Source organism: Drosophila bipectinata, chromosome 3L, assembly GCF_030179905.1.
Source record: "Drosophila bipectinata strain 14024-0381.07 chromosome 3L, DbipHiC1v2, whole genome shotgun sequence".
Classification (NCBI taxonomy): Eukaryota; Metazoa; Arthropoda; class Insecta; order Diptera; family Drosophilidae; genus Drosophila; species Drosophila bipectinata.
Genome location: NC_091738.1, coordinates 19,095,908 through 19,122,002, shown reverse-complemented (window position 1 = coordinate 19,122,002; position 26,095 = coordinate 19,095,908). Strand labels below are relative to the sequence as shown.

The 26,095-nt window shown below is 42.5% G+C and overlaps 4 protein-coding genes across 9 annotated transcripts; 2 read left to right on the top strand and 2 right to left on the bottom strand.

The window, feature by feature from the left end:
- Positions 1–2,916: 2,916 nt before the first annotated feature.
- On the top strand, positions 2,917–7,368 carry Rnf146 (Ring finger protein 146). 4 transcript variants are annotated; one of them, XM_017252295.3, is made up of 5 exons: positions 2,917–3,337; positions 3,568–3,686; positions 4,140–4,293; positions 4,987–5,418; positions 6,658–7,368. In XM_017252295.3, exons 1-5 carry the CDS (start codon positions 3,055–3,057, stop codon positions 6,750–6,752), a joined length of 1,083 nt encoding a protein of 360 aa, XP_017107784.2. In that variant the 5' UTR covers positions 2,917–3,054; the 3' UTR covers positions 6,753–7,368. The 4 variants fall into 4 exon arrangements, with proteins under 4 accessions (XP_017107784.2, XP_017107783.2, XP_017107785.2 ...); XM_017252294.3 differs by having other exon boundaries at positions 4,987–6,739; XM_017252296.3 differs by lacking the exon at positions 6,658–7,368 and having other exon boundaries at positions 2,920–3,337; positions 4,372–5,082.
- Positions 7,369–11,915: 4,547 nt separating this feature from the next.
- wnd (Mitogen-activated protein kinase kinase kinase 13 wallenda) lies at positions 11,916–19,846 on the top strand. 2 transcript variants are annotated; one of them, XM_017252235.3, is made up of 7 exons: positions 11,916–12,073; positions 15,627–16,118; positions 16,175–16,366; positions 16,428–17,081; positions 17,139–17,292; positions 17,355–18,244; positions 18,302–19,846. In XM_017252235.3, exons 1-7 carry the CDS (start codon positions 11,916–11,918, stop codon positions 18,717–18,719), a joined length of 2,958 nt encoding a protein of 985 aa, XP_017107724.2. In that variant the 3' UTR covers positions 18,720–19,846. The 2 variants fall into 2 exon arrangements, with proteins under 2 accessions (XP_017107724.2, XP_017107725.2); XM_017252236.3 differs by lacking the exon at positions 11,916–12,073 and adding an exon at positions 13,470–13,736.
- Positions 19,847–20,942: 1,096 nt separating this feature from the next.
- On the bottom strand, positions 20,943–24,619 carry ms(3)76Cc (male sterile (3) 76Cc). 2 transcript variants are annotated; one of them, XM_017252282.3, is made up of 3 exons: positions 24,479–24,619; positions 24,238–24,392; positions 20,943–24,173 (listed from the first exon to the last, which is right to left on the bottom strand). In XM_017252282.3, the coding sequence occupies exons 2-3, from the start codon at positions 24,321–24,323 to the stop codon at positions 21,008–21,010; spliced, it is 3,252 nt and encodes a 1,083-aa protein (XP_017107771.2). In that variant the 5' UTR covers positions 24,324–24,392; positions 24,479–24,619; the 3' UTR covers positions 20,943–21,007. The 2 variants fall into 2 exon arrangements, with proteins under 2 accessions (XP_017107771.2, XP_017107770.2); XM_017252281.3 differs by having other exon boundaries at positions 24,238–24,425; positions 24,479–24,613.
- Positions 24,620–24,682: 63 nt separating this feature from the next.
- On the bottom strand, positions 24,683–25,858 carry asf1 (histone chaperone asf1). Its single transcript, XM_017252283.3, has 2 exons — positions 25,691–25,858; positions 24,683–25,637 (listed from the first exon to the last, which is right to left on the bottom strand). Exon 2 carries the CDS (start codon positions 25,534–25,536, stop codon positions 24,874–24,876), a length of 663 nt encoding a protein of 220 aa, XP_017107772.2. The 5' UTR covers positions 25,537–25,637; positions 25,691–25,858; the 3' UTR covers positions 24,683–24,873.
- Positions 25,859–26,095: the final 237 nt, after the last annotated feature.

The window sequence follows — 26,095 nt, the reverse complement described above, 5'->3', positions numbered from 1 at the left end:
GTCCTTAAGCATTTTATTAGCAAACTTCAAGTCGTCTCGTCGGCACATAATTAAATAAAGCGTTAAAATTAAAAAATCAAGATTTTCCCCCATTTTTTTTTGTACAAGAAGACTACCGGAGATTTCAGGCAAAATATGTTTGAAGAAGGGCGAAAGGATATGCCTGTGTTCTTGGCCAAAAAGGACCTTTTTCCTCAGATAAGCATTACAATGTCGTTAATTCGTTTTCCTTTATGCCGCCGCGGCTTGGAATTCCTTCGCCCAAAAGTAAAGTACCCAAAGGCAGCGATAAGGAGTAAAAATGTTGCGACATTTTCCGCCTGGTAATTGTCCTTGCCAGGATGCGCGGTGTCCAAGTTTATTGCCTAACGACCGCGGCACGTTCCCTTCGTTTTTATATTTTAATTAAAAAGCGACTGAATGCTTCTGCAAGAAATGAGTTTGGAAAAGGGCGGAAGGTCACTGTGAAAAGTAGTTCACTGATTAGGCAGGCATTGACACATTTAATTTTAACTTTTCTTTTTTAATATTCTTTATGCTTCAAGGCTTTAGGGACTCTTATTTAAAAAATATCCAAATTTCGAAGATCGAAAGTCTAAAGTAAAACCATATTGGATCATATGATTTCATATCAAGGCTATCTTCCTTAATCTATCAGTCTTCTAAAAATAACCTACCCATTCCTATGGAAAATCAGCATTTTAATAGGAAAGTCGTGCGAAATTTTGATGGTAAATTTATTAAAGCTTAGGCTGCACCGACTTCAGACCTCTTCTCACATGTGTTAGACAATTTTCGTTTATTAAAGGGATTTGGGAATTTGCGAACCAAAAAAAAAAATACAAAAAACGGCGATAATAAAATGTTTAAGGGTGAGAATGTACAAGACCCAGCAAATGATAAAATAAAGAGCAATAAGATGCAAAAGTACGGCTTATTACCAAGAGGGTGCAAAGTGAACAAGGAATATTTTTTCCCCCGTTTTTGGGGTAAAAAAGGCAGAGGTCTAAGGCCTCTGGAAAGGGGATGACAATATTTTTATGCTTATGACGACCACTGCTGCCCTCTATTGTGTTAATAATCTTGAGGCGTCTACCATTATAAACGTTTTTCATTTTTTTTTCGTTGCCTGATAATTACATTAAGATTTGAGGTTTTCTTTTCATTCATTTTGTGAGTTGTTGGTTTTATGGCCTTCGTTTTGTGGCCAAAAAGGCAATGAAGCCATAAAGGAGCAATCATATTTTCAACTTTTGCTGTTCTCTTGATCGTTTGCTGGAAATAAAAATTCAATTGTGCATCGCATAGAACAATTATAACAAAAAATCAAGTGCCAGAAACGAGCCACAGGATAAAGGGTTGAGTGTCGAGAGTTAAAGGACTTGCCTTGAATACTAAATAGTTGCTATCTGCGTTTCAAATACCTTTTAACACTAGGGTTACAAGGTATATAGGTTTTTATTTGATTGAAAGTGGTATTAAGGACTCTAGGTCTTAAAATAAAACAAAACAAGGCTCAAGTTTATTTTTAAATATAAATAAACAAAATAAATAAATAATTTAGAGCATCTATATTTTTGAAATACTTTTCTCTTGAATATTTATTTCAATCTTATTTGAATTAAGCTATTTTATAACTTTGGTTTGAAAACTAGCCAGTTCTATAAGTTTTAATCCACTATTTTAATCAAAAACCTAATGGTAATGAAAATGTTTTCTATAAACTTGAAATTTTTTTTTTTTTAAGCCATATTTTTTTGTAGATTTTTAAAAATTCACATTCCCCAAGGCGAATCACGTCGTAACAGTGTCATCCCAGGACAGGCAACACATTTTTAAAACGCCCACAGGGACACGTGCATTAAACAGCCGCCCGGGAGGACAGCTTCAGGGGCAGTGGATGCCGCAGCCACATTCCCATCCAGAAAAGCGAAATCTGAACGAGAGTAATTTACAAAACTCGTTGGCAGTTGAGTTCGCAACGCGTTTGTCTGTCGCGCAATTAGGCAATTGGGCGTATGGGTGTGTGTAAGTGTGTAATTGACAAAAAATGACATGCAATTGCGGAGAGAAGCGAAAGCAAAAATAAACCAAAAATTGATTTTTATGTAATGAGTCCGAAGGTCCTGTCCAGGACAACTGCAACTGACTGTTGTTGTGTTTTACTTTTTTTTTTTTTGCTCTGGGGCTCTGCTGCTTCTGCCTTCTGGTGGCATGCCGGCTGCATATTAAAAAGTGCGTGATGCTTCGCTGACCGAAACTCTGGGCAAAGGGCTGTCAATTTTTATGAAGTTAAATTCTCGTTTCGGCGGGGGTGGCCAGGAGGTGTTGCATGTAATGAAGCGAATAATTTTAATTGGTTTTTATCGAATTTAATAAAGCATTATTAATGTGGGAGCAGCCAAAGGTAATGAATGAAATGCGAGGCAACTATTTAAAAATAAATCAGGTATTTTCAATAAATTCCTTTACATTTTAGTTGAAGATTTTATTTGGAAATCAGAGTTTATTTAAAGTTAAATACATTTTTATTGAATAATTTTATTTGGAAATCAGAGTTTATTTAAAGTTAAATACATTTTTATTGAATAAGGTTTGTTAAAATATAGCAATATTACTTAAGCTTTATGAATAAAACAAAACTTACATTTTCTAATTGTAATTTCTAATATAAGAGTAAATAGTTTTCTAAAAAAAACAAAACGGTCAATAAACTATTTTCCTCTTGTATAAAACTTGACAATTACTTAAGCTAGAAGTTTCTTACGAGGAAGATTCATCAAAATCTAAATTGTTTTAGAAATTTTACCATATTTTTTTTTTTAATTTGGCGCCCTTTTGTCATTTACAACACTAAGTTTAATTTAAGTGCTGCCACTTTTGCGGATTTTGTGCCTTGACTATCGATATATTATCAACAACCCTATTTTGTTTGTTTCGAGAGCTGCCAACTTGCTGTGCGCTGTTCTTCGTTTGTTGTGAAAAAATAAATTGTCATAAAAATAAAACGCGACGACGACGACACACGTCGTTTGATTCACTTTAAGTTTAACCATGTCGCAACAACGAGCAACAGACCCCAACACAGCCAGCAACAACGCCGTGGTTAACTTGGACGACGGCGACGACGAGGAGGACGAAGATGTCCAGTTTGTTGGTGTTGTGCGTCCTCTGACCAGTGTCATCGATCTCTGCATGTCGCCCTCGACTTCCGCGGCTGCTGCAGCCAGGGCAGCAGAAGCAGGATCTGCTGGTGCTGGTGGTGAATCAGATACTCCACCACCACCTGCTCCATCGTCACCGGGGGAAGCTTTGAAATCAACTGACGGTGAAGCAGGTGAGGAAAAGTTGGCCAATACAGTAAAGGCAATGGCCTTGATGAAGAAAAAGGGCCTTTGACATTTAAAGAAAGAGGTCTTATAATATTTGGTGATTTATTTAATTAAAGAAATCTTGAAAATTAAAAATTTAGAGATGCCGGACTCAGGGAGAGGCTTGGGAGCCTAATTACATTCATATCCTTAAAACAAAAATGTTAAAATAAAAACTATTCCCTTTTTCTTGTAGCCACTCCGACTCCTGGCGAGGACACTGCAGCTCCATTGGAATGTCCTATCTGCCTGCAGACCTGCATCCATCCTGCCCGCCTGCCGTGCGGCCACATCTTCTGCTTCTTGTGTGTTAAGGTGCGTAGCTCCAAAATCCTAAGGCGGAAGCTACACTCCCGACCAATTAGTCATGCAATTCACATCATCGAATTGGGCTTTTAAATTAAATTTTCGCACCGCACCAAAGCCTCGTAGGCACGTAGTCAAGTTCAAGGCTGTTCTTAACCCTTTGGTGCTAACCGATTGATTAGCATGCCAGGTGAACCAACCAGCGCGTCAATTATGGCATTAGATAGACTTCCGCCTGGGGACTTTTAGATTGGTTTCCGTCCCCCGATCATTTCCAACCAGTTTCTGCCTGTGACAAGTATTCCAATTAGCACTAAAGTGCATTTTCCAGTTCGGAAACTTGTTCCTAATGCTCGAAGGTGGCATAGCGGCAATTAGCAGCTTAGCTTCTGTGGTTCTAACTTCCTTTCAGGAAACTGGACCAGAATTACTCTATTAAATCGTATTCATAATCGTTTCTAGGGTGTTGCATACAAGAACCGACGTTGCGCCATGTGTCGCCGCGAAATTCCCGCCGAGTTTCTTGACCATCCACAGCTGGTGAATGGCATCGAAGACATTTGCGCCACCCGCGCTACCGAGGATGGCTATCAGTGGTACTACGAGGGCCGGAACGGTGAGTAGAATTCACGCTTCTGGTGTTGGCCGCCCCTCATATCCCATAAACCCAAAACAAACGCGCATGCACATTTAGGTGGTTGGTGGGCCTACGATACGCGGACGAATGAGGACATCGAGGTTGCCTATGCAGGCTACTTGAAGTACAAGTCGGAGAAACCGAAACCGCCACCAAATCCTCAAAAAAGTCCTGATTTTATTGCTTTGGGAGATTCCGATGACGAATATTGTCTTTTTGAAACCGAAACATTACCTTCTACCGATTCGGATGACTATGACGCCTCCGATGAGGACGGGTTCCAGAGCACCAGCTCCGAGGATCTCTCGGACATTGGACCGCATCCAAGCCGGCTGCACCTCCAAATCTGCGGAGCAATATACGTCATTGACTTTCAGTGCATGCAGCAGTATCCCCGATCTGACGCTCAGCGGCGTCGGAACATAATCAGAAGAAATGCATCAGGTTCAGTGCCGGGAGTAACCAAAGGCGTCGCTGGACTCAGCAAGCTCCAAAAATAAACAAACTTTTCGAAGAAACACCCACCACGCGGCATCCCGCATCCACTCGTTCCTCACACCAATTCCCATATTGTTAAAAAAAAACCAATCTGTGATTAGAGGCCAAAAAACAACGAGGAATAGATTCCTCTCCCAGTCCGATTATTTTTTGTTGTTAAATGTGTTATCGCAGGTTGGTGGCAGTACGACGATCGAACGAGTCAGGACATAGAGGAGGCCTTCAAGAAGGGCGACAAGTCCTGCACCATCCTGGTGGCCGGCTACGTTTACATTGTGGATCTCGAGCAGCTTGTCCAGCAGCGCCAAAACGAACCCACCCGCTGTCGGAGGGTTAAACGAGACTTGGCCACCATACCCAAGAAGGGGGTGGCCGGCCTGAGGATTGAGGGCAACCAGGTGACCAGCGACACTATCTTTAGTAGACCCACCAGCAGCACAACCACTCCGGCAACCGTGGCGACAGCTGGCTCAAGCTTTATATCTACGATTGCGGCTACGGACGCGGCGATCAGGATTGCCAGCGACATCATTGGCTCAACACTAGCCCAGGCGGACGAACTCACCAGAGGATTGGCGGCCAGCAACATCAGCGAAGATCCCAGCGGTGAGCAAATCCAATCCACAGATCCACAGGAAGCGGGACGCTCGCCTGCCTCCTCGCCGCCCAATTCCATACAAGATCTCATCACGGAGAACTTGCACACCCTCCAGCATACCATCCAGCACATACAGAACAACCAGCACACCATCGATCTCTTCGAGCAGGCCTTGAATAACTTCCAGGCGCTAACCATGCGCAGCTACGGGGACTCCAGCGATGAGGAGGACGAGTCTCCGGCGATGAATCAAGAGCAGGAGGCGGGCGAGCAGTCTCAGTCCGGGGATAATCATCAGGGAGCTTAGAGTGTGTCTTGAGTAAAGTTTCTCTGTCGCTAGTTTAGCCCACATACACCTAAAGAAATGATCAATGTTCCTTTTAGAAGATTTCACAAAACGGAATGGGGAATGTTAACTAGAGAAATGCAGCGCGTACCTGAGAATATATCAACTAAATAATATTTAACGGATAGGCTCTAGGCGTTGAGCGTTGAGAACCGAAACAGAAACAGATCAGAATGAAACAGGGTACAGGGTAAACGAACATATATTCCATAAAGATTTAAGATCCGCCTGCAATTAATCCACAGATTCTACTTCTATATAGTTACCCCCCAAAAAAAAGGTAGTTGAGAATCAAGTTCTTAATATTGACACCAATAGGTGCTGCCGCATGATATTCCGATGTACATAACTCAGTCTATAAACATGATTAACTCCCACAGTAGATATTCGATCGCTTCCTATATTTCCTCTTTCAGAAAAGGTTAAACAAAGACCAGGAGAGCGTTGTGTGAAAACGACAATATATGTATGTGAGTTGGGTTATACTCGACAAGGGTGTGATTCTTGGAGGTCAATTTTAGAAAAGCCCCAATTAAATGATTGGTCACAGTGCGTTAAGAAAAGATTCAGTTCTAATGATATTAAGATTCACTGATTTTCTATACTCTTGGGCATAGTTGAGAGATATATTTTATTTTGTGTTTAGTTTCAAGACGCACTGTAGTCAGAGAATCAGATCCAGTATTAAATATTAAGCCGCCGTTATGTGCGTTAAGAATATAAAAACAGTTCTGTGACAGTTAAATATTATATTTACATATACCTTAAGTTACTATTAAAGAAACATATAAAATAATCATTGGATAGTTTCGCAGCAAAGCCCACTATCTAAGAACTTGATGTATACTATGAGGATATACGCCTGGTTTAATAATCTCAATTTTGTGACTACTATTTATAGATTCGTTTTCGATATGTACCCCGCCATTACTTCTAACAGCGAAATGCGTTTTCGTAGCCTCCCTAATATCTACGATATTCCTAAAGCTCTACTGAACCCGACCTCGAAAAACCCCTTCCGGTAATATCAAAAATTATTTATTGCTATATCTTAATTCCTCCAGATAGAGGATACCATCAGCTATTCTCATTTTAAATGGCTTCTTTGTCCTTCTTTGACAAACGACTTTGCATTTCTTTGACCTTGATAACATTTCTCTATCTCATCACTGACCCAGAATGGCATTATTTTAGTATATATTCATTGCATATCTGGAAATCAAAATTATATCGTTATAATTTCCCTATTTAATGGTGGCAGGCATACAAAAACAACTCGTACTTATCAGCCTTATAGCTTTTCAATAAACACCAACATAAATCAAAACCAAAATGTGCCAAGTAACATTTTTTGAGCACTCGCTTCTATATTTTTGACAGCACTGACGATCGGGAGAGAATATAATTTACAGCACTTTAGCGAATTGTCTGTCGTTAATTTAAATAGTAAGAATATACAACTAAGTTGATGAATGATTTTTAAGAATACATTTTTGCTGAAACCGATTAATGTTAATTAGCAATCAAGAACCTGTGCAAAATATACTTTTATTATACTTTAGACCCTAAGATATGTCGAATGTATTTGTGTTTGGCAATAAAAACCGTTCACAATAGTTGTGTTGGATATTATAATAATAAAAAAATATTATTTTTTATTTAAATGCCTTGGTATTGTTTACTTTTTGGAAATCAAGGAAATCAATAGGCTCTTAATGAGCCTTGTATCAAGTTTCAACAGGTATTATTGAAAAATAAATGACAAAAAAAGATAAATATCTGTTTAAAGAAAAACTATCTTCATCCCCCCCAAGATCAATCTTTAAAGTGTGAGAAACATCAAGGGCCTGGCCACTATTTCAGAAATCAAATGCCCATTCCCCTTTGTGATGCACGGTTATGGAACCTGCAACACAAACGGGGATCGGGTCTGGACCCTGTCCGTCTGCAAATACCCAGTCCATATACCCAATGACTCACATCCAATGGACCAAAAATATAATTCCTGAACGGGACGCAGGCAGCATAACAAATTATCGGCCAGAACAAACAACAAAAAGGTATTGAAAAAAAAAATGGTGAGCCGGGGAAATAGTGGGTCTACTAACAAGAATATGTGGATTGTTGGATCGAAGTACACTGTAAAAAATAATACTACGTTAGAAAAGGTTCTGACTATATTTAAAGAGCGCTTTTTTCAACCTTTTTCTTGTGAAAATATTTGATATTATTTTTTTTATTGACAAATTGCACGTTTTCTTGTAGTGTAGCTTGGAAGCATTATTTCCAGCGTGTCCCATAAACAGTCTCCAAAGAATTCCCTCGTCTTCTGGGCGTATGAGTCATCAATGTTTACATAGAAATTATGTTACCTGCTGCATTTTTTCATTCTTTCATTTCTTATTTTCTCGTTCTACCTGTTGTGCAATGAGAGGTGGTTTGTCTAAAAAAAAAGAGAAAACTCTTGTATAACACAGATTTGGTTACATACTCTTATCAGTTTTGGGTTGCGTGTAAAGTGCTTACATAGATGGACAATCCTTTAAATTATTTAAGATACGTAAATATAGGGACATTTTTATTCTTTTAATCTAATACATACATATTTAAAAAATAATTAAAATCTTTTTATAATAACGATTTAATTTTTTATTGTTGTTTTATAATTTTGGGACTTACTTGTTCTTATCAGACTTATATTTTAAAAATAGAAAAATTAAAATTAGCTTATTACAAACTTATAATTTTGTTCTTATCAAGTATAGGAACGTGCCATTTTTAATAAAAAAAAAACCCAAATATTAATACATATGTGGTTTTTGTAGCCACTGTAATCGTGTTGGGAAAATCCCTTTTTTTAAGAAGCATGCTAATATTTTGTATTTCTATCGGAAACTCGGAAATAGATAAGCCAGTGCTGAGGCTTTCGGTGGCAAGTTATAGATGTACAAACAGTATATCAAGAAACTCTACACACACCGACTTATTTTCGCATAAAAATGTCATATTATTTAAATAAATTAATTAAATGTTTAAATTTTTTTAAACTTAAAAAATAAATTGAAAAATTTTACTTCGGTAAAAATAGAAAATTGGGAAAATTGAGGATAAAAGACCAAGAAAAAATGTGAAAGATGCAGTTTTTTTTGGATTTTAACCCTAACCATTTTCAACCTTAGGTTCTGTTACAAAGTGGTTAAAATAAACGGCTAATTGACTTTTAGAACATTAAATTAAATTTAATAAACCAAACACAAGACTTTTTTTTCGCATGCAAAGTCTAAAACAATGTTTCCTTTTTGGTGTGTAAAGAGTTTCTTAATACACTGTATGTACATTGTAGATACTTGTTGCCTTTATCTTTTCCCGCATTCATGGCGAAAGCTCCGACGCAGCTGCACAAAGCTCATGGCCTGCAACATGATCGTGCACGTTTCAGGTTGGAGCTAAGCTTGTGGCTAAAGCCAGCTCCAGTTACCCATAATGAAACCAACAACAACAACAAGAGCTGTGTACCTTGCAAATGTTTTGGTGGTTGGCCATGGCTCTCTCGCGCCCGCAAGTTTTCCGACTCTCCCGCACACATGCGCAGTAGCAGGCTGAGCTCAAAACTGGTTTTGAGGGAGGAAATGGGTTCTCTGGGCCGCTCAGTGGTTCTCCCTCACGGATTTGGTTTCGGCCAAAAGCCAGGCTGTTTTTTTCTTTTTCTCAGTTGATTTGTATCTACCTTTGGTGCGGACGGTTCGTCGGAGTTAACGCGTTTCGTTCGAAAACCAAAAAACCAGTCTTTAATTGTTTGATTTGAAGTGAAAATCAATTAAACAACATCTCCAATTACCAAATCAATGTAAGAGAATGTGCGAGTAATGCAATTAGCCATGAAAATGAGTTCAAAGAGCATGAAAACTGTGTGAAAAATGTGCAAATACCGAAATTTTCATATTGATTTTCTGGCCAAAAGCTGAACCAGTAAAAGAAGAAGAAGAAGCAGAAACAGCACAAAGCTGCGCTGTAAGGTTTCCAGCTTGTGGTTGTGTGGGTGCCAGCCAAAGAGAGAGAGGAAGACAGAAATAGAGAAAAAGTGTATAGGTGTATAGAGGTGTGTGTGTGGCAAAATTTCAGTGTTGTTTTTGTTATGTTCTAGCACTAACCATACAGCATATAGACAACCCATTTCATACAACGAAAATGGACGCGAAAATTTCTTGCTACAGGCCCCAGCAGGCCCCAGAGCGGATTTCTTACGCTCTCTTACGCTCATCGTTCGTTCATCTTACGCTCATTCTCGCATTAAATGTTTTCTGTTTCTCAGTCTCTAAACGGAGCGCGATGAAGAAGGTTGGCCTGCGCTTCGGTTGATCTTTGTATGTATGCGTGTCACACATTCACATACATGGGTGTATGTGTGCGTGCGATTTCGTTTCGAAGCCAGCGCACAAAATTTTGATTTTTCTTACTTTTAAGGCTTGCTACCCTAACAAAATTCGGGTATTCGTTATTTGATGAAATGACGAAAGAAATTATATTATTTTTTGTATTATATTTTTTTATTATTTCAGCATACATTTTTAATTTATTTAGGAATAAGATTAAGTGTTAGTAGTAAAATGTTTTCTGTATATATATTTTTACGAATCATTAAAAATCAATATACTGAGAAAGTGTCAGAGTATATTTCGGTCGGAGTCACTTAAAGCGCCGTTTGCTTTTAAGTTTTTGTTGTTCTGCAAGAGGCTTGTGCATGCCTACTCTAACGATGGAATGATTTTTAGGGGAGGGTGAAGACACGAAAACAGCTGATGGACTTGTTTACCTTTTTTGTTTACAATTTTTCAGGCACTTGTTATTATTTTGGGTTATTGTGAGATTTAATTAAATTATTGTCGTTAATTTAATAATTTCCTTATATATATTTCCTTATATATAATAACTTTAAAAAGTAATTTAATTCTTCACCCGTCTTCACCCTCCCCTAAAAATCATTCCATCGTTAGAGTAGGCATGCACAAGCCTCTTGCAGAACAACAAAAACTTAAAAGCAAACGGCGCTTTAAGTGACTCCGACCGAAATATACTCTGACACTTTCTCAGTATATTGATTTTTAATGATTCGTAAAAATATATATACAGAAAACATTTTACTACTAACACTTAATCTTATTCCTAAATAAATTAAAAATGTATGCTGAAATAATAAAAAAATATAATACAAAAAATAATATAATTTCTTTCGTCATTTCATCAAATAACGAATACCCGAATTTTGTTAGGGTAGCAAGCCTTAAAAGTAAGAAAAATCAAAATTTTGTGCGCTGGCTTCGAAACGAAATCGCACGCACACATACACCCATGTATGTGAATGTGTGACACGCATACATACAAAGATCAACCGAAGCGCAGGCCAACCTTCTTCATCGCGCTCCGTTTAGAGACTGAGAAACAGAAAACATTTATTGCGAGAATGAGCGTAAGATGAACGAACGATGAGCGTAAGAGAGCGTAAGAAATCCGCTCTGGGGCCTGTCGCAAGAAATTTTCGCGTCCATTTTCGTTGTATGAAATGGGTTGTCTATATGCTGTATGGTTAGTGGTTCTAGCTTTGGCCAAGTTTAATGAAAAAAAAAAAAAAACAAAAACCAAAAGAAACAGCAAAACAAGAATACCTGTATGTGGTAGAGTGTGAATGTGTGTGTGTGCTTGTTCTTTTGTGCAATTTGCAATTTGCCTTTTACAGGCATCATAAAAATAGCTCGCCTGCAGTTTGAAAGTGAAAGAAAAACATGTAAATGGAATGCAAAATGAATAATTGACAAGTGCAATTATCGGAGCTTCTTTTTAAAGCTACTGCTTCTTCTTCTTTATCTACTGCTATTTGACTTTTGAGTACAAGTGTGTGTGTGTGGGTGCTGCTTTTGGCCATCTCCCTCGCACATCCTGAGCCCTTTACCGTTTGACGTCGTTGCTCCTTATTGATTTTCGCCATTTCATTGATAAAAGATTACAACGGGAGTGGTGTGCGAGTGAGAGGGTCAAGCCCTTGTCATCTCAATTGATTTATTTCACGCTATACCGTATACGATATACAGCACCCCCGTTACCAGCATGTCGTAAGGAGCTGAACAGGCCATCCGCACACTTCCCACTCCCGAATCCTGGACAATGCAACCATTCAGCGACAGTCTAAGCAAGAGTCGAGATGATCTGGTCCATGTGGCCACCGCCTCCCGCCAGCAGCAGCAGCCCCTCTACGGTCGGAGGCGACACCACGGCAGCAGTCCCAATCTCTCACTGGACCAGACGGATAATCTGCGAAGAAGGTAAGAAAGGGGGTACTGGTAATGGTGGAAAACATAAACAAAACATCCGGCACATGCTTAACTGGCTTTTAATCTCAATGCTACTGATGGAGATCGACTACATTTTTAATTCGGACTTTATTTCGCCAGATCGTGCCTTATTAAGTGGGGTAATTGACCTTCACAACGCGCTGTAGCTGTAAGCTGCTTCAGGTGTTTTTTCTTCTTCTTTTTGGGAGTAATCAGGAAAACCAGTACATCAATCACCTGCCATTAAAAGCCGAAATCTATTTGATACAGATACAGATCTACACATTCAATTCCCATTAGTAAATAGAAATCGGAGCGAAAATTCCCCCCTAAAAGCAATAAAAACAACTCCGAACACGTGCAAATAAAAAAAAAAGTTGTGGTGAAATGATAAAAGGTAATCACAGTAGATACCGGCTTTAAAGAAAATGTTATAGGTATTATAGTATCTTAAAGATACTTAATAGATCTTAAAAATACAAGAATCAAAGATAATACTTATCATAATTATTTTCCTTTTGAAATTAATCTATTAATGGTATGATAATACGAATCTCCACTGTCCCCACTCCAGTTGTGGGGGGGTGGCCTCACAGCAACTTCCTTGTCGCGCACTCACACTAACAAAGTCTACACAGCCCACCTGTCTGTGAGAGATCATGTGGCTCCAAACTAGTTTCGAGTGTGGCCAGACGGAAGCCGGGCTTAGGGCGCCCATTGCTGCAGGTAATGGCCAATTCGGTCACTCTGACAACAACAATGGCCCGTGATAACAGGCCTGATGGGTGATTTGGCGCGGGGGGAGAGGGGGAGTAATCAGTGGACAGAAAGAGAGAGAGAGAGAGCCGGAGATCCGAAAGCTGTGCTGATAATGGGGAGCTTTGCAGCGTTATGCTCCCGCTCGCCATTTAGTTGGCGAAAATCAATCGTTTTCGACGGTCGTACGAGCTGTTCTCTCCGCTGCTCCACAAATTCGCGAGCCTGCCAGTGTATGCGTATGTGTGTGTGTGTGTGTGCCGAAAACAACAACAACAACCCACAAGCCACTGCGCTTATCGCCAAATCAGTTTTGGTCTCTGGTGTGACGACGCAGTTTTTAGCAAAATACGTGAAATTATTACATTTCCCACACCAACACTGGCCAACACTTGGAAAATGGCCAACGAAAGTGTTACGCGCCTCGTCTCAGCTTCTTGTAATTAACGCAAAAAATACAAAAACAACAAGAAGAAGGCAGCAAAACCTTACCAACTTACCTTGACGTCATTTTTTTATTATTATACATCGTATAGCGCGACATACGAAGTTATAATTGTTGTATTTGGTTTTGGCCAATGTTGTGTCGGTGTCGGAGCTGGTGCTGGTGTCGGTGGCTGCTGGTGCTTGGCACGAACGCTTTTAATCAAAACTTCAGCCGACGACCGTCGTGCGTAAACAAAAACAAAAACCTGTCGGTTTGTCGGTGAAAAGCGAGCGTGGAAATTTGCATTATTCGAGTGCATGAATGAATGAAATTCTCAGTACGCCCCAACAGCTAATTACAAAAACAAATAAAAGACAAGAACTGAAAGAAAGAAACAAAAACCATGGTCTATTACATATCTTTCTTCGGTCACAATGACCCACCGGACAAGATCATCACCAACGAGAAGAGGTAAAGTATCTGCCAGATACAACTCACCCACTGAGTCACAGCTGGCGAGATGCACCGTTATGCGTTCCCCTCACAGCTGACGTAGACGAAAATAAGTGCAAGTGCAACAAAAAAAACCTCAAATTTCCGCGTTCTATGTGAACTACACACCGAACAGCCCCAAAAGGTCAAAACGTGCTGCCGGCCAGCTTAAAAAAAAACGTTTAATATATGCGAGAGAATTTTTATGATATTCACACAAATTCATAAATAAACGAAAGGTTTTTGACACTTGCACGGCGGATGCCAAGCGAGAGCGGGATGGCGATATAGGTGGCTCCCCAGTCCAGTGACTGGTCACTGAAATCTGCAAAGAACCGTAGAAGCGGCTCGGATGTGGTGTTAAGGGGGAGCATCTATGTAACTGGTGAACAAAAAACGTATTTTTGGTACTTTATCTAAATGAAAGAGCCAATAGAAAATGTGTAAAGAAGCTTTGATAATAGCATGCATGAAGTCAAAAATATAATTTTTTACATGAACATTGACTAAAAAATGGGGGCTGCACAATACATGTCGCAAAGTGCCTTTTTTTTTTTGGAAGGTTCCATGGCCGGACACCTAGCATCCATAAATTTGTATCTATATTCTAGAAAAAATAAAATGAATGTTGGCTTGTGATCGAGCCAAACTTGAACTTTTTTTGCTGAAAAAAAAACACCACAAAATTGTTGATATTAAAAAAGTTACCATTAGAAAAAAAAAGAATATCACTCACTTCGGTAGACAAAGGTATTTGGAACATCCTGTGAAAATTTCAGATCGATCGGTCAAGATTTGCTCGAGTTATATTTTAAACTGAGTTTTTAAAACTTCGAGTTTTAAGTACTGCAAGTTTAATTTTCGACATTTTATCGGATTCTATCTCTTTTTATATCATTTTTAGAACCCTGTAGCATCGTTTAAGCAAAAACAATTTTTTTTAAATTATCCAAATTTTAAATAGATGTCCCCCCTTAATTGAAGAGTGTTAGCATGGGTACAGGTGAAGTTTGATGGAATCAGAGGGAATATTACTAGACTTATATTAACAAATCAGCAGACATCATGACGTGTCTTCAAACTTCTGAAACCGCCCTCTTAAATATCTTAAATCTGAGGACCACATATGTAGGAGTATCTGTGCGAACATCTGCATACAAAGGTATACCCATACAACAGGTGATTTCGGCCATCAGACTTTCTACGTCAATGTTGTTGTTGTTATCAGCGTTCTGACAGGCGGTAACTGTTTTTTCACCTGCTTCTAGCTCCACCCCACCCTCCATTCCCCACCCAGGGTCCCTATCCCCTAGGCTTGTTTATCTTATCGGACAGAAAGCAAACACGAATTCCAACAGGAAGGCTTTCTGCGAGGGTATGGGTTGCAAGAACTGAAACCGATCCAGATCGCTGCCTCTAATATTTATTTGCACTGCCTTGTTTTTTATTTTTTTTATCAAAGTTCTCGCCGTTTTTTGTGCCCGTTCACTGTGTCAGCTCGAAAAGTGATTATTATGGCGTGTGTAAACATCGGAAAGGCAGATATACATTTCATTATCATGCATTAGATTTATGGTCAATAAAGTTGGGCTTTCTTCACATCCTCTAACGATCTCCATTGATGCTGGGCTTGGGAGGGATAGGAATATAGGCATATGGTGGAGCTATTTAGAGGCTAAGCGAGTCAGGTGGAGCTAGAGTTCTTGGAATCAAAATCAGATATAGAACTTTTCCCAGGTAATTAGTGATAGGAGAGCCATTCCCTAATGACAGAACCGATAAGCCTCATTAAGGGGGGAATTTTTTGGAATATATTTTCATAATAAGGAGTGTTTTCAAGAAAATAACATCCATTTCAATAATTTATAGCATGGCATGCCTGCAGGATGACTTCAATCATCTGGGCCTAACTGCCACCGACCTGCCCTTCAAGTCGCCCGATCTGGACTCTCCGCCCCGGCTGCAGCATCACAACAACTATGCCGAGATCACGGACAGCAGCGCCGAGAACACGTGCCAACAGCGATGGCCACCCCACAGCGGCGGAGCGGCAGCCGGGGTCTTCGGGCATCCGGATAAGCCGATTGGCTGGATGTACGGACTGCTCGGCTGCATGAAGCCGGTGCTCTCGTTTATCGGGAAAACGGGGGTCATTGAGGTGAAGAGCCAGCGCAGCGAAGACTGGGAGATCCCGTTCGAGTCCGTGTCGGATCTGGAGTGGCTGGGCAGTGGGGCCCAGGGAGCCGTCTTCAGCGGGAAGCTCAAGAGCGAGATAGTGGCCGTGAAGAAGGTCAAAGAACTGAAGGAGACGGACATCAAGCATCTCAGGAAACTAGATCACGAGAACATCATCAAATTCAAGTGAGTCTCGGAATGATATACAAGTTGTCCAGTACTATAATATTATTTTATTGCAGAGGAGTTTGCACGCAGTCCCCGGTGTTCTGCATCATCATGGAGTTCTGTCCCTACGGCCCCCTGCAGAACATACTCAAGGAGGAGCAAGTCATGTTACCGTCCCGCCTGGTCTCCTGGTCCAAGCAAATAGCAATGGGCATGCAGTACCTGCACTCCCACAAAATCATACACAGGGATCTGAAGAGCCCAAAGTAAGATTGCAACCCGAAACCGATAACTAGAAACCCAATCTAACAAAAAATCCCTTTTCAGTATACTGATTAGTACAAACGAGGTGGTGAAGATCAGCGACTTCGGAACGAGTCGAGAGTGGAACGAGATCAGCACCAAGATGAGCTTCGCCGGCACTGTGGCCTGGATGGCGCCGGAGGTGATCCGGAACGAGCCCTGCTCCGAAAAGGTCGATATCTGGTCGTACGGAGTGGTTCTATGGGAGATGCTCACCTGTGAAATACCCTACAAAGATGTCGACTCCTCGGCCATCATCTGGGGCGTGGGCAACAATTCGCTCAAACTGCTGGTGCCCAGCACTTGTCCCGAGGGATTCAAGCTGCTCGTCAAGCTCTGCTGGAAGAGCAAGCCGCGAAACCGTCCCTCCTTCCGGCAGATACTCTCCCACCTGGACATTGCTGGTCCCGAGCTGTTGCGGAAAACTGAAAAGCAATATTTCGAGACACAAAAGTCGTGGAAGGAGGAGGTGCGATCGCATCTGAAGGAGATCACCCAGAACGGCACCAGCATCCACAAGTACGAGCAGGATCTGATCAAGCGGCGCACCGCCGAGTGGCAGCATGCCCAGGACATTAGGATGGTTTACGAGAAGAAGCTACAAATAACCAACGAACTGTTCTTGGAGCTTAGCGAATGCATGACCCAGCTCCAGGAGAAGGAGAAGGAGATTGCAGAGTAAGTGAGGAGAGAAGATTACAATCCCTGATGTTAAAATTTTCTATATTTTCCTAGACGGGAACGCAAACTGCCCGGAAGTGGCTACAAACCCTCGCGCCGGTTGGGCAACACTCTCAGGAAAATGCAACACTATCGGAGGAGGCTTAATGGCCCACCGGCGGCCATCCAACAGCAGTCCACCACCCCAGATCCCGAAACCACGCCAGAGGTATTTCCAATCGTCTTCACCCACCACGTGCCTTTATAACAAATCCATTAATTTCTTTCCAGTCGCCTGTCAAGTGCGTTCTTTATGCCCAGCTGGACAGCAATTGCCAACCGAAATCTTATCTCGGCAACATAATTCCGGGAAGCGGCATCGGTGGCACTATGCCATGCAAAAATAAAAAAATACTGCGACATCGCCGCAACGGTTCCGGTTCCTTTGGTGCCCCTCCCAAGTACAGCCCGACGCGAGACCGTCGGTATCAGAGCGAGCCGGAAAACAGAAAGGTTCAGCTGGTGGAGAGGCAGACCCAGACGGATGCTATGGATGTCAGCGAGACGGATATTAGTCCCAGCGCGGAAGTGCCGAGATCGAAGCCCATGGATGTGCCATTGGTTCCAAATCACCGCCAGCTGCCGCTGCAGCTCCAGAGGGTGCAGAAGATGGCCGAGGCTCAGGCGAGGGCCAGAAACGGAAGTTTCTCGTCAGCTGCTGATGCCACGAATCCCGCTAGTCCGTCGAATGGAAACTCGCTGAGCACCAGCGAACTGACCTACCAGGATGCGTGCTCCAGCCCGGATCAGCTCATCGATGATGTGATGAACAGCAACGAGCGGCTGGACATCACCGAATGCTGCAGCGACAACGAAAACCTGGAACGCCTCGGTCGCAAGGTCATCGAATTCATCAACGAAAATCGCCTGTCCATCCAGTCCAACACGAACTCCAACTGCAATACGGAGAATGGGAACGGGGGAGCCTCACCCGTGGAGGGCAACAGCCCGTGCCTCAGTCGGTGTAGCAGCACGCAAAGCAAGCGACGGAAACACCCGCTAGGCGATAGCCCGAGTGGAGGTTCCGCCAACAACGCGAATGGCGAGTCCCATGAACAGGATAGCTGGTCGGACGAGGAGGGAGAGACCACAGACTACAAGCACGCGCTGAGGCGACGAAGGTGAGTAGCATCCTCCTACCAGCAACATGAATAATACAAATACCTGATTCTTTGTAGTATCGGCCGGCAGCCCATTGGACGCGGAATGAGACTACGTCGGATTTACAAAGCCCCGCTCTCCCAGAAGGTTGCCATCCACAAGCGCAACGTGGTGATCGTTTCTGACGAGGAGGAGAACACCTCCGAGTACAGCCATTCGCCTTCCAGCCACCACTCGACGTTGGAGAGCAACACCGACATTGCCTCGGCAATGAAGCAAACCCACACCACGTCCACATCCACCTCCACGCACAGCTGCAGCGAACCTGATGACAACTCGAGTGATTCTAGCGACGAAGAAGAAGTGGTTCATCCAGCAAAGGTCAATTCCAATTCCAAAGCCAAGGGCCCTGCTTTGCCCATGGGCGCGGTGCGCAGCAGCGATATTATATCCATACCTACCTTCGAGGCTGACGGCGCCGTCAACATGGTCTAACCTAGTACTCCTAACCTTAACCCTACACTAGAGTTGTCTACTTAATGCTGAAACCACTATCTCTATATATACTCAACGAGAAATCGCCCCCAATTGTACGGTATTATCTATGTTCGTGTCCAAATCTCTATCTTTCTCTAATTTATATGTACAATTGTAAGCGTTGGATCTCCTCCAGGCGTTGATCGTCTCGGAAGAAGGATCGTTCTGCGGTACACAGAATGGAAGGAAATGAATCCTTTCGGGTTGGGGCAATTCTAATTTGTATTGTACTTGTATGACATGCATTTCCTACTTTGCTGAATATAATTTTGCATTAGTCTTAGTTATTATTATAATTACTATTACTATTATTATTATTATTGTTTATAGAGAGCTGCCTTTGTAATATATTTAAAGAAAACGCCCTAATTGTAAATGTTTTTGTAAGTCATTAGGCATAGAGTTTTTTTTTCGACCTTAAGAGCTTGACCCACAACACAAACCAAGGTAACCATGGATCGTTCCCACAAAAATCGAACTACAAACAAACAAATTAATAGAATCGGCCTCAGGCATTATATAGGAAAGAATAGAGAAATAGTCAGGGATATTTTTTATAAAAACTAAATTTGCGAAGACCTCGAAGACGTCAGATGTTTTTTAAGAAGCGCATTGTATGTATAATTTTTTAGTCGCATTCGATGGCCGGTCTCCCAATTATTTTGGGAGTCTGGCCCTTCGATTTACCGAAAAATCTTACTTTCGAAATGCACAAAATTCAAAGCTTCAGTGCCTTAATGCAAAAAATAAATAAAAACAAAATAAAAAAAAGGAAATTTGAGTAAAATAAAGTATAATCTGGTAGATCTGACCGCGGCTATGACTAAATATTTAGTCAACAGTGTTTCGCCCTTCTGCAAAACGAATTACAAATTTAATATACATCTATATACACTCAATATATATTATGATATATATATTCGATATATTTACACACTAGTTGGATGTTTAGCTTCGTAAGACGCGTCGCGACGGCAGCCGCGACTTTTCTCTACATTATTTAAATGTACTCCATATTAAGTTTAAGTTTAACGACTCATACGAATTAGCAATAATAATAAAAACCAACAATTAAGACGCTAAAATCTTGTTTTTCAATAATATTAGTTTGGAATTTGAAGTTTATAATTTACTCTCCATGGCCATGATTTCAAAGCTTAAAATTTAAACCCTTAAGATTTTTCAATGGGTCCCTCCAGAAATATTACAAAAAAACTGAAAAAATTTTGTTTTAATTTTTTTGCAGGTTGAGAATTAACCTATAAATTTCCTTTTTTGGGTCGGATGATTATTAGCAAAGATATCGACAGATTTCCGTAAAAGTATCGTATGTTGAAAAATCCAATTTTACAGGAGAAGCTTTTTTTTTATTTCATCTCTTACAAACAATAAGCAAAATCATAAGATGTTTAAGCGATAAGAAACATTTGTTATTGTATTTCTTTATTTTTGTGCATTTGAAGTATTTCCATGCAAAAAATTTGTACGATAATTTCGCGCGCAGATTGAAAAACACTGTAACATACGATAAAATTGAAACTTAATTTTTATCGCAACTATAGGGTTTTCAGTTATAATATTTCACAGGGTAGTAAGACATTAGGTGCCTAACAATTTTTCATTCAAATCTCAATTTCGAAAAAAGGCGACTTACGATACTTTTGCGGAAATGCGTCGATATGGTCATGGCTGGGGCATCTATTGATGGGGGGTGAGCAGGCCGTAGCTGGCATGGGGCAGGTGGGGCGGTGCCCCAGGGCCCCCGAAGGGAAGGGGCCCCGCGGGGCAAAAGACTTTCGTATAGGGGCCCCAAATTTACTTGTTGCCCCAGGGCCCCCGAGGCTCTAGCTACGGCCCTGGGGGTGAGGCTTCCATTCTCAGAAAATTTGGAAAAAAATATATTTGTTTCTAGATTTTGATCGATTTACTATCATTCTGCATAAAAATCCTGAGATAAAGATATTTTTTAAATTTTGTATGAACGAAAAATGGTTTTCGTTATGGGATCCACTTAAAAATGGTGTTCTCCCCTATAGGGTCCACAGTGATGGCTATATCTTTCCCAATCCTAATCCGATTCTTAAGCGGAGTACCTTAAACGATTTCTGGATAGATTCCCCACCATTCTGCATCAAAATCCCGAGACGAATAGGACAAAAAAACGTTCCACATAATAAAGTCAATGAGTTTTACTTAAAATTTTATTCGTCTAAAGTTTGATTCCAAAAATCTACTTGTTTCCATGGTCAACGTGCCATATGCTTTTTTAGTCTCTCGTGCGGCGGATTATAGTCCAGAGAGTCCAGCATTTCCAACGTCTTCTTTTCCCGCGAGTCGATAATGTGGCACACCACCTCCGCCTGCTTCCGGAATGCCAGCAGCCCGTCCGTGCCCTGGGTAAGATCCAGATGCCGGAAGCGATCAATGTCGCAGGTGCAGCCGTCGAAAACGTAAAACCACGTGGCCGCGGATCTCGATTGAGCATTGGGACGATGCCGGAAGACCACGTAGTTACCCCACGGCGTCATCGCAAGCACCCGGTTGGCCACCTTGAAGGATGAGCTCAAGAGACGGTCTATGCTCTCCACGGTTCCGCTATCGGATCCACCCACTGCCAGGGCCTGAGGCACCGGACTGAAGCCAGGGAAACGAGATGGCACAACGCTGCCTCTGTTATCCTCCAGCTCCGCCGCCTTACCTCCAGCCATTTCATTGCTATTGGATTCTGGTATGAAGAAATGTGGGTTCTCCTCTCTCTCAAACGACTTGTGGGGGGAAGCACTTGTGGTCGCACCTAGCTTATTCACCTTGGACATTGTCTTCAGAAGCATTTCCTTGAAAGACCTGGATGTCGTCGGCTTGAGATGTTCCTGGTTTGGAGTCAATATTTTTTGGTTTTCTTCTTTTTGCATCGTAAAAGGTTCACGGGACAGACCTTCCCGTAAAATAAAATTCTTGGGAGAAGCCGATCTGGTGGGGGAGATCTTTGGATTGGAGCCTTTAGTGGGAGTATCTTTGGGAGTAACCAATTTAATCGTTTTAGTGGGCTTTTGGTTGGAACCCTTCTGGGGTCCCTCCACTGGCCTGGCACTCTTTTGGGCTGCCTCTACTGGTCTGGGAGCCTTGTTGGAGACCTCTTGGGGTTTGGTACCTTTGTTGGTAGTTATTTTCACGTTGGAACATTTCTTCTGCACTTGGCTTAGGCTGGAGCGTTTGTTTGCCATTTGGACTGGGCTTGTTTTAGGGACCTTTTGGTGAGATTCTTTGTGCATATTCTTGAAGGTTACTCTGCCCGGAGTTTCCCTGGAGCAGGACCGCAACGAAGACTTCACGGGCAGTAGATTAAAGACACGTCCTCCTGCTTCCCTTGATGGTTTCGGTGGGTTCTGTTTGGCTAGTGCAGTGCCTCCAAAGGCTACAACTTTTTTGGGAGCTTCTCTTTTATTGGTTTCCTTTTTAGGGACTTCCTTTTTAGGCGTATCCTTTTGTCTGACTCCCTGGACAAAGGCATTCGGATGCTGGCGAAGAATATTAGCTTTGGAGGCCTTCGCTGCCTTTGCGGCAATCACTCTGGCGGATATTCTGTTGCCGACTCCTTGCTTCCTCACTGCACTGCGAGTACGGCTCTTGGCCCGAGACCTTCGCTGCTCCTCCATGTTTTCCTCCAGTTCACCCTCGGCTCCTGCTATCTGACGATCGGTCAGTAATTTGAAATTTTCTACATCGAAATTGTCCTCCGTCAGACTGATCAAGTCCTCCTCAAAGTCGCTGATTTCCCCCAGGCATTTGTCGCCGACCCTGACGGCTTTCTGTTCATTGAAAAGTATAGTTTCGTTCAGGGACTCGACGTCCATGGCGTCCACATCGTCGGGCAAGGGGGCGAGGGCAAATCCCTTGGGGCACTCGGCCAGATTGCGAATACGCACCACATGCAAGTAGTAGGCCGACTGGCGGTTCGATTCCTTCAGCATCTGGTGGAACACGCTGAGCATGGTCAGCTGATCGCGGAACATGCGCACCGTGGCCCACTTGGCGCCCTCCACCTTGTCCTCGGCAATATGAGTACCCACAATGGTGTGGCGATAGGGATCCATTAGGTAGAAGAACTCATCCTTGGCCCACATGGAGTACATCTGGTCGTTCATTTGGAACACCACGTTGCCGTACTCCTTAAGCGCCTGCTTCACATGGGCCTCGAAGTCCGTACTGACGATCCGTACGCCACATTTCCAGTGGCCAGTTCTTACATTCGGTATGAGCTTGAGCTCCAACACAAACTGGCCCATCCGCAGCTGGGTTGGAAAGGTGTCCAGGTCAATGGGTCTTCGATCTCTCAAACAATCCGACCAGCAGCTCCGGCACAGCTGCACGCCATAGCAGATCAGTCGGTCCAACATGTTGGTGTTCCAGTTAGCCGGATGATCGATTTTGCTGGCGAGGATTGCGGCGACAGCCACCATAAGGCTGCTGCGGTTTCGAGCTAACGCCTCTTTGTTCAAAGAGAGATGCAAGGATCCCTTCAGATACGCGTAGTTCTTGTTAACCACCTTGAATTCGATGGACCGGTGGCTGGTGTCTCTCATATAAATTCGTCCATCGGGCGTCTCCAAACGCACCACTACCAGTTCCCGGATGGTGAAACTATCCTTGGGCGTGATGCCACTCAAATTGGCCGCAAGATGGACCACATTATCAATGGATTTCAGACATACCAGCATGGCCACTCCATTTTTCTCAACCGTCTCAAGATTATCCCTCCTCCTTCCCTTGACGTCCAGGACGAAGAAAGATTTCCTGCGTCGCCATATCAGCAGGTGTCCAACTCGAGTTAGCAGCAAGCAGTAGCGACCGGCTTTGAAGAAACTCCGGAGCACGGGACGAAGGTTCTCAAGAATGTGTGGCGGTTGCTTCTCAAGTGGTTTGGATATGTCTCCCATATAACGAGGCTCCAGCGCCAAGGTGAACGTGTGCCCCTCCAGATTGAACACCCTGTTGATGCGCTTCTCCTCCTCAGTATATATTTCCGGCTGCAAAAGCTTTGGATCCCCCCTCTGCTCCTCCGCATCCATCTCGGAGCTGCCCTCGAACAGATCCGTGCCCTCCTGCAGCAGCATGTCGATCTTTTCGGCCGTCCAGTCCACCTCCGGCAAAATATACACCAGGGCGAAGGCCTTCAGATACGTGGCAAAGTTCCGGGAATTCGCCTCCTCCTGCAGGGGGAGTGCGCCGCATGGATTATCCAGGACACTGGTGGAGCAGACAAGTCCAACGGGATCACCCAGAGAGTCGGCTTCAACATCGGAGCGATTGGGAACCTTTTCGCAGAACTGCCAATGATCGCAGCTGGGCTCTGTCATGGGGTCTCGTCTAAAGAATTTGTCGCACAAATCCTGACCAGGCAAGCTGCAATACCTAAAGAATTAACAAGGAAATTTTATTGAAAATTGAGGCCATGGAATAGTCCCATAATCCTCACGTATTGCTTGACAGGCTTTTGGGGTGCAGCTGGCGGCAGCTGGTTGCGCTGGCCAGGCGGCACAGGTCTGATTGGCTGATGGGCATCCTCTGGGCTTCCTTCAATGGCTTCGGCTCACGGGCCCGGCAATTTACATAGGTGTCAACAGAAATTTCCTATTAATTTTTATTTTTTTGGGTAATTTAGGACTTGCTTTTAATTTATAGGCTGGGAATGCGATTATTATTTCAATTCTACTTACAATATAAGCCCAGCACAAGGTTTCGTTGAATTTTTTAAAACTTCCGATTGTAAAGTTGACTCACAAAAATATGGATACTTGAATTTTCCTAGATGTTTGAAATATCTAAAATATTTACCCTTTACCCAACAAAATATATCTCTATCTAAACTATCTATTAATTTCATAGTATTTATCCTATTTGAATAAAACATACAATAGCAATTAATTTATATATACGTTTATATTTAACTTCTTTAAATTATAATTACTTAATTAGGGGAGCGAGGAGGACTATGTGTGTTTTTCAGGCGGGGGATTCCCTCAAGTCAGCGCCCAATGAGTTTTAGTGTCTGTGTTTCTGTTCATGTATGTGTGTGTTTGGACAAGGAAAACAGTTTGACTGCCGGCAGCTCTTAACATTCCATGGCCAAGGAGTTGGAGTTCTCGTTCAACGCCTTGATTCCATTCTCCACTGGCATTGCTAGGCTGTTGTCGTCGTCCTGATGGGTAACTGCAGCAGCCGCCGCTTCCGAAGTTGAGGGACCGTCTTCCACCATCATTTCGTCGTGATGACCATTTTCCAAGCCGTTGCTATTACCGTTGGTGTGTCCAAAGTCCCAGTTGATCTTGAAGCGTGTAACTCGCGGCTTACTGGCCAAAATGTTGCGGGTCAGCTTGTCGAAGATGGGTTTTGGCGGCGGATTCTCACGCATCTCCGGATCCGCATAGTCGTTGTTTACGTAGTACCCAACACGAACAAACTCCTGACCGCGGTATGAGCAGGTTAAGAGCACAATAGTGACGCCCACAGCATCTGCCTCCGGAATCTTGCTTACATCTGGAGGGTCTGCCTGGAAGACGAATATGTGCCGCCCCTCAGGCACTGGGCCCACATAGATGGTGTCCAACACCTGGTCGTGCTCCTCAGACTCGGCTGAGCCCACGTAGATCATCTTCCACTCGAGGTCCTCCTTCAGTTCCTCGATGCACTCAAAGGTTAGCTCGAACTGAAAGGGATTGTGGAAGCTGCTCGGGTTGTCCAGTACCACGACGTTTGTGATGTGCACCTTAGCCATGACTGTACTTCTCGGAATAGATCTGCGACCGACAAACTACAGCAAGTAGTACTCCAGACGCCGTCGACGACGCGCTTTTTTGCAAGTTTTTCTTTTGTCCCCTGTTGGGATTTCGCCAGATTGTAAAATTGCCACAAAAAAGTGATAAACGTACTTTCTTTTTATGGTTTGACCTTGATAGATGCGTTGGTTTTAGTTTGCACAAAATATTTGACTGCTTCAGGTAGTAAATTGCGATTTGTATATAATTTTACCGGGATTCTCTCGCTTTTTCAGGCAATTTGTGATGACAGCTGACGGCTTTCCCGCGCTTCAGTGTGGCCTTATTTAGAGCAAGCGATGTGGCGGAATGTCAAAATCGAGCCGATAATCAACAATTACTTATCGATAGTTTTTTATATTTCAAATTTGTATATATCTTTTATAATTATCCACAGAAATGTACATTTCTCCTGGTTTATGCGTATAAAAAATACCTTTATAAAGTAGCGTAGTTTAAAATAAATTTAGGTTAATATATAAGATTCCATGCAAAATTGGTTATTAAGTCAAATATATA